This window comes from Prionailurus viverrinus, chromosome B1 (assembly GCF_022837055.1).
Source record: "Prionailurus viverrinus isolate Anna chromosome B1, UM_Priviv_1.0, whole genome shotgun sequence".
In the NCBI taxonomy this organism is placed as follows: domain Eukaryota; kingdom Metazoa; phylum Chordata; class Mammalia; order Carnivora; family Felidae; genus Prionailurus; species Prionailurus viverrinus.
The window spans coordinates 80633920-80646628 of record NC_062564.1 but is presented as its reverse complement, the minus strand read 5'-3'; the positions used below and the strand labels follow the sequence as shown (position 1 = coordinate 80646628).

General features: G+C 40.1%; 1 protein-coding gene across 3 annotated transcripts in view; it reads right to left on the bottom strand.

The window, feature by feature from the left end:
- Positions 1–12709, bottom strand: part of TTC29 (tetratricopeptide repeat domain 29) — a 241490-nt gene that overhangs the window by 184918 nt on the left and 43863 nt on the right. For all 3 annotated transcript variants that reach the window (XM_047856371.1, XM_047856370.1, XM_047856372.1), the window contains 2 exons: positions 11848–12071; positions 5951–6136 (listed from right to left, as the gene is read on the bottom strand). In XM_047856371.1, coding sequence (XP_047712327.1) covers positions 5951–6136; positions 11848–12071 — 410 coding nt within the window. The remainder of the gene's footprint in view (positions 1–5950; positions 6137–11847; positions 12072–12709) is intronic.

Below are 12709 nucleotides of genomic sequence, written 5' to 3'. Positions count from 1 at the left end.
ACTCTTTAGGCAGAACTTAAAGATTTAAGGGGATAAGGGTTTATTTGTCCAGGACTGACTTTTGGAGGCTAGTTTTCTAGAAAAGAAAATGGACTTTAGCAAATTCCAAGGAAACCATTCAGGTTCAGTGCTTTTAAGGTAATCAGTTCTGATCTACTGGAAAGGTAGTACCTCTCTCCTGATGGGAGAGATTGGTGCTTCCCAACTATAAATGCCTTTATGGCAAATCTTGCTATTTTTATGCCATATCCTATGGCTGCAGTCATAAGGCAGAGACCTCAGGCCCCGCCTCTTTCTCTTCTTCCCCTCTGCTGATCATGCATGGGAGGGGCTATGCTAGGTCAAATCATGAATGCTGAGATGCTGGGTAAGACCTGTATTAAGGCTCTGCCACATCATGTTGCTATTGTGTCTGTCCCCAGTCACACCAGGGGTGTGACCACACTTCTCTAAACATATAGCATCCAATGAAAGGGCAATGGGCACCAGCACACCTGCTACTGTTCCTGTGTCCATGGGTTCTCTCAGAGCAAGGCTGTTCTAGCAGGCCTGCTGTGAGTGCTGCTGACCAATTATCTTGTTAGCATGGCAGTTGTCCCAGCAAACTGGGCATCTGTCCAGGCCCTTACCATGGCCTTCTGGAAGCAAGTCAGATGACTGGAAATAAATTGAAGACCAAGATTGGAGTGGGAAGAGTCTGCTAGTGGTGTTGTGGCCAGCCTTCAAGGAGGCCAATGAGTGACTATTAGCAGAAACAAATTTTAAAAAATCCTAAGTAGTGGGAGGCCTATAGGGTTCAGACTCTCAGTTATAGGATTCCTTGTTTCCTTTTTTTGTGATATTGGAGGGAGTTGCCTTGGATGGGTCGGATGCTTCACTAAGAGGAAAGCTGAACTCTTGCCTCTCCTAAAATTCATGAAAAAAAAAAAAATGAAAAGGGATGTCTTCTACTAAAAAGGAGAGAAAATTAGGGAACATCAGTAAGACAAGGATAAGTAGGCTTCTGAATTCCAACTCCTTTTCATGAGATCAAGACGATAAGGGGGACAGTCCCTTACAATGGCGGGCTTTCTCCACTGATCTGTTGCTGGACCTACCTTCCATTACTGGATATATCAGGGGAGAGTGGAAGCCACTCCAATGTGTCTTCACAACACGACTCTGCTCCTGGTGCCTTCTGGCCCCTGGCAAACTGCAATCTGCACATGGAGCTGACTGTCGAAAGTTATTCTAGGACCCGAACTGGGCAAGCTGATCGGGACAACTCCTTTCTTCAGAAGTTCCTCTGTCATTGGGAGAGCTTAGGATCAGTGCTGTAGAATCTGGTTAGCCATTACTCAATCCCTGTGCTAACATCACAGATGATGGCTTCCTGAACTGGAAGATGTACATTGCCTAAGCTCTTCCTACACTGGTCTTTCCCTGCCTGTTTTTAGTGGCCATGATCAGCACTCTGGGGTTGTCACCCAACATCTATATCTAATTATCCTTTTGGTCTTCCACAGCACAGTTTGGAATCAAAGCCCTTCTGGGTTGAAATGGAATGGGTTGCTGCCAGTAAGAGATGCTCTTTATAAGCCATGGACTGAACTGGTAGAGGAAGAACAGAGAAATAGGTGGACAGAAATTAATGGTTAACTTGCCCAAGACTGGATCTTCACAGGCTAGCCTTTCAGAAAGGAGTTTGGCCTCCTGAAAGCCTCCATAGAAATCAGTTAGCCTCAGTACTAAGTCCATTAATCTGGCCAAAAGCAAGGCTTGGACCCGATCCTGAATCACTGGAAGTGGGGAAAGGGGAAAAAGTGTTGCTTCTTGCTCAGCTGTGAATGTTGACGTGGTCATTTCTGCCCAAGTTTGCTATCCCTACCCCCAAACCCAATAAAACCACAACTGCAAGGCTTGGACCCCAGTATCCTAATCATGCCAAGTAAAGGGGTTGGTGCTGGACCCAACCAGTAATGCTGATCTGGCAGAAGAGGACTGAGGTTACAGCTCTGCCATGTCATCATGCCATTGTTATCCTAGACCCAGATCATCCCAGGGGAGGAGCCAGTGTTTCCTTAATCATGTCTCTTAAAAAAACCCTCTCTCCCAGTATCTGACAGCTGGCCTTGCTAGACCTCTGTGTGCTGCTCTAGAAGGTATGGACATATCTCCTACTGACATAGTGTCTGAGAGTTTTCTCCAATCCTCCACAGATGTGGTGTGAATGCGGCTGGTCCATTTTTCCTCACAAATATGTCACAGTTCTGAAAGAAGATATAGCCACTGATTTGCTACAAGTATTTGTCAGTCCATGACTATTTATGCTTAACACCCCAGCTATAGTCTGAAGATACCTGACATGAAGAGTCACACTGCCAACCCTTTAGCCTATGGAAATCAGGCCACATTGTATACTAGGGCCTGATCTTTAACAGCAGTGGGAACCTGTGCTCTACTCTGTGCTCTACTCTGGCCAGGGGGCTCTGGGTGAAGCTCTGGTCACATATGTGCCAGTGGGCTGCACACTGGCCCTGACTGCACCCAGGTGCCCAGTCCCTGTGACTATGGCTTCTGCTCATGTTCATTTGCTCTATAGTTCCCTGAGGGTTCTGGAGCCATGCCCTGGACTACAGCCTGCTTCGTTGGGCCCTGACAACCTGCCCTTTCCCATCTGCCGGCTGGTATCCTGCTTTAACCTGAATGGGCACCCCTGGAATCAGGATGCTGCCACCTGCCCCTGAGCACAGCTGCTGCCTAGCTGTTGCTGTGGGGCCTCCATTCGCTTGTCTGGACCAATCAGCTCAGATTTGTGGATGCTATACCTCCATCACCTCAGGGAGAGCCCTACAGCCAGGTGAGTCCTCACTGCACTCTAGCCACACATTCTAAGTAGTCTTAGTTTACCCGGATTACAAAAGCTGCACAGATACTTTTCACCATTGCTAAGCAACACTCAAAGCCCGTCTCTAGAATTTTCAGCAACATCAACACAGTTATTTTATCCATCAGGCAATAAAGGCATGATTCTCAGGGCCTATGAACTGATCAAGGGCATAGAAAAGTATTTTAGACCTGACAAAAAAGTGATTGCAAACAAAAAACACAACCTAATTTAAAAATAATTTCATGGGCAAAATATTCTATTTGCTGTGGAATATGGGTGCATTTTATCATGCTATAGGGTGTGACACCTAAATATGAGCAAGCCAAGGACCTGCAAATGTAATCTCACAGCAGCCCAGCCCTCATATTTCCCAAACTCATCCTCATTTGCAGTCACTAAAATTATATGGGCAACCACGGTGGCACGGTTGCTGAGTAAATGGGTAGATTAATGAATAAATAAGGGAAGCAATGCATAAATCCTCCAACAGAAATGCATTCAGATATTTTAAAAAATCAGGAGGGAAACTGGAAGTTGATGTTTAATGGGTATCGAGTTTCAGTTTTGCGAAGTTCTGAAGACAGATCACACGACAGTGTGAATATACTAAACACTGAGCTGCACACTTAGATGTTGAGATGGAAAATTTTGTTATGCATTTTTTCTGCAATAATTTTTTTTAAATCAAACTGAATTTTAAAAATCAGAATTAAAATTGATACAGAAATTCAGAATATACCTATGATAGCTATTTGAATCTCACTGAGCCACTCTTAATATTTTCACCAATGTAGCCCTGACTTCTTCAGCCTTATTATCATATATTATTTCTTATTTCTTTTGTGACTTTTTTGGGGACTAGAAGTGGACACTTTAATTGATCTGATTTGTTACCATAGATGACAGAAAACTAGGGCCCCAATTACAGAAACAAAACAAAACAAAAAACGATTTTTATTGTATTCAGTTGCGGGGTGGGGGGTGGGGTTCCGGGTTTCCTATAGTAAAGAATAAAAAAGTGGTAACTTATCTTCTAATATATAATTTTCATAACTAGCACATCATGGAGGTAAAGCAACCAATCCTTTGTTTGCACAGAGCAGTGACTACAGGCTCTGAAGCTAGCTGACTAGTCAAAACTAACTTCACTATCGGGGTGCCTGGGTGGCTCAGTTGGTTAAGCGGACGACTTCGGCTGAGGTCATGATCTTACACTCCGTGAGTTCGAGCCCCACGTCAGGCTCTGTGCTCACAGCTCAGAGCCTGGAGCCTGTTTTGGATTCTGTGTCTCCCTCTCTCTGACACTCCCCTGTTCATGCTCTGTCTCTCCCTGTCTCAAAAATAAATAAAACGTTAAAAAAAAAAATTAAAAAAAAAAAAACTAGCTTCACTACCAACCAGCTAAATCTCTTTCGGCCAGTTTTCTCATCCTCAAAGTGAAGATAATAATTTTTTAAAGTTTAAAAAAGTATTCACCACACCTATGAAATGAGAGTAATTTTTAAAAGCTTAAGAAAGAATTTTACTTAAGCAAGAATTTATCCCACTTTTACAAACTGAAAGAACACTACTTTTAACAACAGGTTGCAAGCTTTAACAACTTCTCAAATTACAGTAATAACCAACCTTTCCTTACTCTGAATATACAGAAGCTTAAACCCAAACTCTGAATCCTGCTGTGTCCCTATTCTGCCTTTCCACTCTTAGCTGCCACCACTGCTCAGAAACACACTTTCCACTTTATTTATTTGCTTTAAAGTTTATTTATTTATTTTGAGAGAGAGAGACAGAGACAGAGAGAGAGCTCCGGGAAGGGACAGAGAGCAGGAGAGAGAGGGAGAATCTCAAGCAAGCATTGGGAGCCCGATGTGGGGCTCAAACCGACAAAATGTGAGATTATGACCTGAGCTAACATCAAGAGTCAGATGCTCAAGCCACTGAGACACCCAGGCGCCCCCACACTTTCCATTTTAAACAAGTTGCTCCTCCTACAAGTTTTTCTAACTATGCTTTAGTAGCTCCCTGTTACAGAATATATTTCTGTTTTCTTACCTGCCTAAATTCCACCCCATCTTCCAAGTCCCCTACCAGTCCCTACTGATCCCATTATGCCTTCCTTGAATCTAGTCTGTATGTAATCTCTCATTTCTCTGAGTTTTTCTGGTAAACCTGGTATTTATCCCTCAAGATGGCTCCCGACCATATTCCACGTCCTAGCACCTACCATGTTATAGATTACGTGTAATTTCCTGAAGCACAAAACCTTTTTTTTTTTAATCTTTCTCCAAGTCCTATACAGTCCTAGCTACAAAATAATAAATATTTTCTAATTTAACTGTTTGGCCAAAGTCAAAACCTTTGTGGAAAATGAGACAGTTTTTTGGGAAAAGAAATAGGATTATTCATATCTTTTCATATATTTTCTTTGCATATTATCTACCCACCATTCCTTCCATAATTTTAATTCTTAAATTTCTATTTGCATCCTTTAGTAAGCCATCATACAAAATAGGCTTAGATGATTTTTGTTGTTGTTGTTTCAGTCTTGTCTTAAGATAACATCATTAAGTATGAAGTTACTTTTAAAGGACTTTTCCTTCAGAAGTTGTTATAAATCACAATGGGGCAATATCTAAATTATAGAGGTATTTTTTTGGTCCCCTTTGTAGGGGACATGTGGCATTAGGAAAGTCACGAAGCATGCCTTCCTTTATTCCCATTTTCATACAGGAGAAATCAAGTTAAAATGAATAGAGGACTTAAGAATGGTAAGAAATTCAAAACCATACAGCAAGTGGCACTGACGGATATATGTGGATGGATACGGGAGGATGCTTATTCTCCGTGCTGCTGCTGCTGCTGCTGCTGCTGGGAACTCTAGCCTGAGCGCTTGGGTGGAGTATGACTGCAAGGAATATTTAAGGTGAATCCATAAGTCACACACCTTTGCTTTTTAATCTCAATAACTTACATGCTTATACTAACGCCTCAGGTCTTTTTCTCAATCCCCACGTGCTTTCTGGTTGCCTGGACTCTGAATCCTCCAAAGCACCCAGGACAGCCTGACAAATGACCACTCACCCTCTTCCTCGAAGAGAAGTCCCATGTGCGCATGCGCCTCGGCTTCTTTCTTCCCACCGTCAATTTTGATCCGTTGAGCAATCTTAAAACATCGTACATAGAAGTGGTTCCTTACCCATTTGTCTTCAGAATTACTGAAGTAACAGGCCAGTGCATACAAGTTGTTATAGACATCTTCAAAGTATTCTTCAAACAAAAACACAAACTGCATTAGAAAAATGTCTCACGGCTTGCCCCTTCAAATGTTAAACCAACTTAGTGACATTTATTTTTTATTTTTCCTTAAAAGCATGATTAGCTATTTTAAAAATGGAAATGCAAACTTAAGTTCATGTATTTTAACCACTAAAATAGTTACATAGAAGATGTGCACTCCAAAAATACAACAAAAACCTTTTTGAAAACTTAGAAGATGTTAGAAAGGGGCACCTGCGTAGCCCAGGAAGTTAAGCATCCAACCTCAGCGGCCCGGTCATGATCTCACTGTTGGTGAGTTCCAGCCCCACATCCTTAACTCAGGCCCTGCCTGGGTGAGCTCAGCGCTGAAAGTGTGGAGCCTGCATGGGATTCTCTTTCTCTCCCTCTCTCTCTGCTCCTCACTCACTCACGCCCTCTCTCTCTTCAAAATAAAAAAATAGGGGTGCCTGGGTGGCTCCACCGGTCAGGTGTGGGATTTCGGCTCAGATCATGATCTCCCGGTCTGTGGGGTTGAGGCTGCTGTCCGCTCTGTGCTGACAGCTCAGAGGCTGGAGCCTGCTTTGGTGTGTCTCCCTCTCTCTCTGCGCCCACCCCCCCCCACCCCCCCCCCCACCCCCGCTCTCTGTCTCTCTCTCTCCAAAATAAACATTAAAAAATAATAAAAAAAAAACCTAGAAGAATATATTAGAAATTGAAATACCCTTTTGGTTGAAAACAGCACAGAGCCTGCTTGGGATTTTCTCTCCCTCTCTCTGCCCTCCCTTGCGTGCTCTATTGCTCTCTCTCTCTCAAAATAAATAAATAAATTAAAAAACAAAAACAAAACCAGATACTCTCATCGCAGAACTGACTTCGCTTATGTTTTGTCTTTGCATTGTGAACCTTCTACCTAATGTGAACAAAGCACTAAAGTCTGTTTTATAATATTTTATTTATTTATTTATTTATTTATTTATTTATTTATTTATTTAACATTTATTTATTTATTTATTTATTTTTAAAAAATTTTTTTCAACGTTTTTAATTTATTTTTGGGACAGAGAGAGACAGAGCATGAACGGGGGAGGGGCAGAGAGAGAGGGAGACACAGAATCAGAAACAGGCTCCAGGCTCCGAGCCATCAGCCCAGAGCCTGACGCGGGGCTCGAACTCACGGATTGCGAGATCGTGACCTGGCTGAAGTCGGACGCTTAACCGACTGCGCCACCCAGGCGCCCCAACATTTATTTATTTTTGAGAGACAGAGCAAGACAGAGCACAAGTGGGGGAGGGGCGGGGGGTACACAGACTCCAAATCAGGCTCCAGACTCCGAGCTGTCAGCACAGACCCCGACCAGGGTCTGGAACTCACCGACCGCGAGATCGTGACCTGGGCAGAAGTCAGCTGCTTAACCAACCGACCGAGCCACCCAGGGGGCACCTATAATATTTTATATTCTTTGTCATCTTTAGTGATTAGAGATCTATTTTATAAAGTCTATAAAGCGTTCCATATCTTCCATTTTTAAAAAGTTCTATAAAGAGCTTTCATGAAAAAAAATGATCCCAAAATAATTTGTTTTTCAGTAATCACACCTCAATAGAAAAACATTTCCAAAATTTCATACTTTTTTTTTCTTTTTTCTTTTTAGAATGAGTTATATAAGCTATCAAGATTCCATATTTAAAGACACTTGTCAGGGGCCTCTGGGTGGCTCAGTCATTTTATGTGGCCAGCTTTAGCTCAGGTCTGATCTTGAGGTTGGTAAGTTCCAGTGTGCATCAGGCTCTGTGTTGACAGCTCAGAGTCTGGATCCTGCTTCTGATTCTGTGTCTCCTTCTCTCTCTCTGCCCCTCCCCCACTCATACTCTGTGTGTGTGTGTCTCTCTCTCAAAAATAAACATTTAAAAAATTAAAAAAAAATAAAGACCACTATCAGTTAAACTATTTTTCTATTAAAAAAATGCAGTATTTTTCATAGTATTAAGTATAAAGGGATATATTCAAGTTTTGAATCTTTGGACAATCCAAATATATGGGCTGTACCCTTTACATTCTAAGCAGCCTTATCTCCTTGCTTGTAGACTGCTTATTTGAATCGTCAGTAGACATTTATAAGATGAAAAACATTTTTACTGTTGGTTTATTATTTAGACAAGTATTCACTGTGCTATCTAAAAAGGAGATTCCATGATGAAATAAATGTGGAAAATACAGTTGCTAATTTCCCTCTTTTAGTGAACCACACGGTATACATCAGCATATTAAAGGCTCTGGTAAGTCCTGCAATAAATCAGCCTCCTTAATGTCAACGTTAATTCATCTGGTGTTTCTCAAACTTATTTCATCAGATAATTATTTTTGTTTTGCTTTACATAAAACCTGTAAACATCCTGTGGGACTCTGCTTGTATAGAACATATTTAGGTATCTTAAATAAATGTTATTAGAAAAAAATTGCTGCTTAACCCTTAACAATAATTTAAAGTCAAGTGTAAATAATGTTTGAATTATCTATTGATTCAGTTGCCCATTACCATTATTGCCATCTCTTCTCCAGCCCCATGGGGCACAAGGCCCTAATCATAACATTATAGATGGTACAGAGATGATTTACAATAATGGGTAATATAAGAAATGTTATTAGGGACAAAAAATAAAAGCACTTTAACAAATGGAAAATAATCCAAAAAGAAATGACTAGCTTACTTTAAACACTTTTTGCTATAAACCAGCAAGTGGTGTTTTGCAGAATAATTTAAATAACTCTAGGTTCCTGTTCTGTAAGTCTCAAGAGACAGAACTGGCCCAAGATGACTATTGTTAGTGCTATAGCTTTGATTAAATGAACTTCATTGTGGCCCTAGAGTGATAGTCTTTCCAATGAGAAGCAATGAGAATGCTCAGAGATAATGCTACTTCAGGATAATTGTTTCAGATTCCATATATGTCTTATGACCACATAAGATGGAATCCTGAGACACCATTAACAAATTTTTACATTCTAGATTAAGTGTGTGTGTGTGTTTGCATGTGTGCATGTTTTAAGATTTAAGATTAATTCAAATTAATAAGAGTGAATGAGTATATCCCCTGTCCCATTTTCTGGGATGTTCTTAACTTGTATCACAATTTTTCCTCAATAAAGCTTATGTAGTAAATGTGAAAATAATTAACACAGTTTTTCTAAAGTATAAAAATATTCACAAGTCCTTCAACTGAGGTATTTCCAACAATATTCTTTGCTATAATCTTAATTTTCTATATTTCAACCAGGCAAAAGCCACTGCATTTTTGAACAAGATAACCTGAGCAAGAGGTAATTTTATTTCTTTAACAAATACACCTTAGTTGCTATGAATATATGATAAAACCAACCAGTAAAGAAAATATTTCTTTTCTTTACTAATATCATGTGTATAAGGTATTGATTACTATAAAGTTTGGACTTTGTTAATTTTTGGGATTGGAGAAAGTTTTTTTTTTTTTTTTAGGTTTATTTATTTACTTTGAGGGGGTGGGGAGAGATAGAGGAAAAGAGAGAGAATCCCAAGCATGCTCCATACTGTCAGTGCAGAGTTGGCTCTGGGGCTTTAACCCACGAAAGGTGAGATCCTGACCTGAGCCAAAATCAAGAGCCAGACGCTCAACCAACTAAGCCACCCAGGCACCCCAAGAAACAGTTTTCTTTAAATGTTTACTTTTATTTAATAAAAAATTGTAAATTAATGTTTTCTACATTAAAATAGACTACTTAGCATTTTAGTTTCTTTATAATTACAAAATGCTTTATGACAAGTTTCTCATAATTATGACACTTTTTTATAACAAGTGATGTATGGGGCTCATATTTATGCTACTCAGATGAAAGCCTCTATTTAAAACACTTAGCGAATGTGATGAATTCAACTTGAAAAAACGACTAATGGGAAATTTTTATCTTGCTCAATTCTATTTTCAGTGCAAATATCACTTCAGAATTTGGAGCTGAAACGAGAATGTAAGTTTTTTACAAAGCATTTTTTATTTATAATAGTTAATTTCTTGAGAAATTAGATGTCATATTTTAAAATTCACCAGAGGATTCTATTTTTAACGTGAATCCTGTGGGGCATCTGAGTGGCTCAGTCAGTTAAATATCTGGCTCTTGATTTTGGCTCAGGTCATGATCTCATGGTTTGTGGGTTCCAGCCCTGCAAAGGGCTTTGCACTGACAATGCAGAGCCTGCTTAAGATTCTCTCTCTCTTTCTCTCTGCTCCTCCCCTGCTTGCACTCACTCTCAAACAAACTTAAAAAAAAATTAAAAAGTTAATCCTGCAGCTAAGCATTTTTCAGAATACAAATATCTGCCTCCTGTACTCACACACACATACAAACACACACGCACATTCACACGCACACACACGCACATTCCCTTGTTAAAATTTTCGTGTATCTCATATTTGTAAGTCAGGTCACAACCTGATAGGAAACATGTATTAACTCCACTGTAGAGGTTGAAAGACTTCTGCTATCCCTCTAATACTGTTACCATGCCCCCATTAATTTTCCCCACTGTCATTGGTACAGTTGTGGAAAGTTGTGTAATACTCGACTTTCTTTAAAGAATTTTTTCAATGTTTATTTTTGAGAGAGAGAGAGAGAGAGACAGAGATAGAGACAGAGACAGAACAGGAGCTGGAGAGGGGCAGAGAAACAGGGAAACACAGAATCCAAAGCAGGCTCCAGGCTCTGAGCTGTTAGCACAGAGCCCAATGCAGGACTCAAATTCATGAACTTTGAGATTATGACCTGAGCTGAAGACAGATGCTTAACTGACTGAGCCACCCAGGTGTCCCTCTAATACTGTATTTTCTCATAGAAAGGCCTGAAGTAAAATATAGGCATTGTTGGGGCCTGAGCTTCTCTCTTTCAGTCCTATGATATTTTCACACAAGAAGTTGAAGAAAAAAATAATTTAGATCACCAAATTTATATGCTGACTTCTAGGATCTAGGATTTCCTTTCTTTGATTATATAAAACGACCAATTCCTAATATGTAACTAGGAAAGGCTCATGACAACAATATGAGTATAATTACAGTGGAGATCAAAATATTTTATTCACTAGATGAAACACTGACTTTTGGGAAAATTTTCAGATACAAGAAAAGGAATTTACTACAAATGATGTGATGGAAAATATAAAATTAACAATTTTATTTATAATCGTGAATTGCAGGCTTTTCATATCTTCCTACTATTCACTAATAAAAATTCTCCGATTGAAATCTGTAGGACTTGTTGGTAAGATCTTCAAATTCTATTATATAAATAATAGAAAACCAATATAAATTTTTAAGTTATAATACTCTTTGAAAGAATGAAACTCTTAGTAAAAGTCTCTATTCAGATTATATATTTTAAAAACCATGGAAAGATTTGTAATTCATGATACAAAAGATTTTAATACATTGGAACATTGTGGCGGTGTTATTAGGTGCGATGCATGCATTGTCTTTCCTGCTTGAAATGACATCAGCAGGATGCCCCTGTGTCTGGGCAGCTTGTGATTCAGCGTTCCCCTATCATGTATTCCATAAAGATGCTCAGATGTCTAGAATGCATTGTGCTAAGGTGTCTTAATGGTCTCAATTCAGACATGAAACACTCTGCAATCCTCCCTCGGGCTCACTGCTCCAGCTCCCGCAGCACTGCTGCCCACAGTCCCTCCACTCACCTTTCCGTTCAGCCGCCTCAGCCCTGGTCAGGTGGTGGTAGAAGTGACCCAGCTTATCAGGCTGCTCCTCCAGGGGTCTCTGCAACCAGAAAAGGGACCTAACTCTTGCAGCCTCTTGCAGGGCATCCCACTTCTCCATCAGGGCGAAGAGCTCAGTAAAGGACTTGTGATAACCGTCTCGCAGCATATCCACACAAATGTTCTTCTTGTACGAGTTCCGGTAACTGGGAAGAAGAAACCCAACACTCAGAACATGATTTTAATCCTTTAAGTCCATGCAGTGTTTTTCTTCTCTAAAGATTAAATGTTGAAATGTGCTGCCTTTTTTTTTCCCCTCAGTGAAAGCTGAAAACTATCTTTGCCTCACACGCTTATAATTGAACAACTTCAGTTTAATGAAAGATGCCAGGAGCTACCCAAATGTAGTAATTTTAATAAAATTACATTATAAATATAGAAGTTCCAGAGCTGAGCTCTGTTTGATAGGGACAAATAAACTAGTTGACTGATGTCAGTCCATTCAGGCTGCTAGAACAAAATACTAGTGACTGAGTAGCTTATAAACAGCAGAAATATATTGCTCACAGTTCTAGAGGCTGGAATTTCAAGATCAAGTCACCAGCATGGTCGCCTCCTGGTGAGGGCCCTCTTCCTTGTTCATGGTTGGTGCCTTCTCACTGTGTCCTTACATAGTGGAAGGGTTAGGGATCTCTCTGGAGACTTTTTTTTTCTTTTTCTTTTTTTTTTTTTAATAAGGCACTAATCCCATTCATGAGGGCAGAGCCTTCATGACCTAAGCACCTCCCAAAGACCTCAATTACTAACACCATCACCTTTGGGAGTTACGATTTCAACATATGAA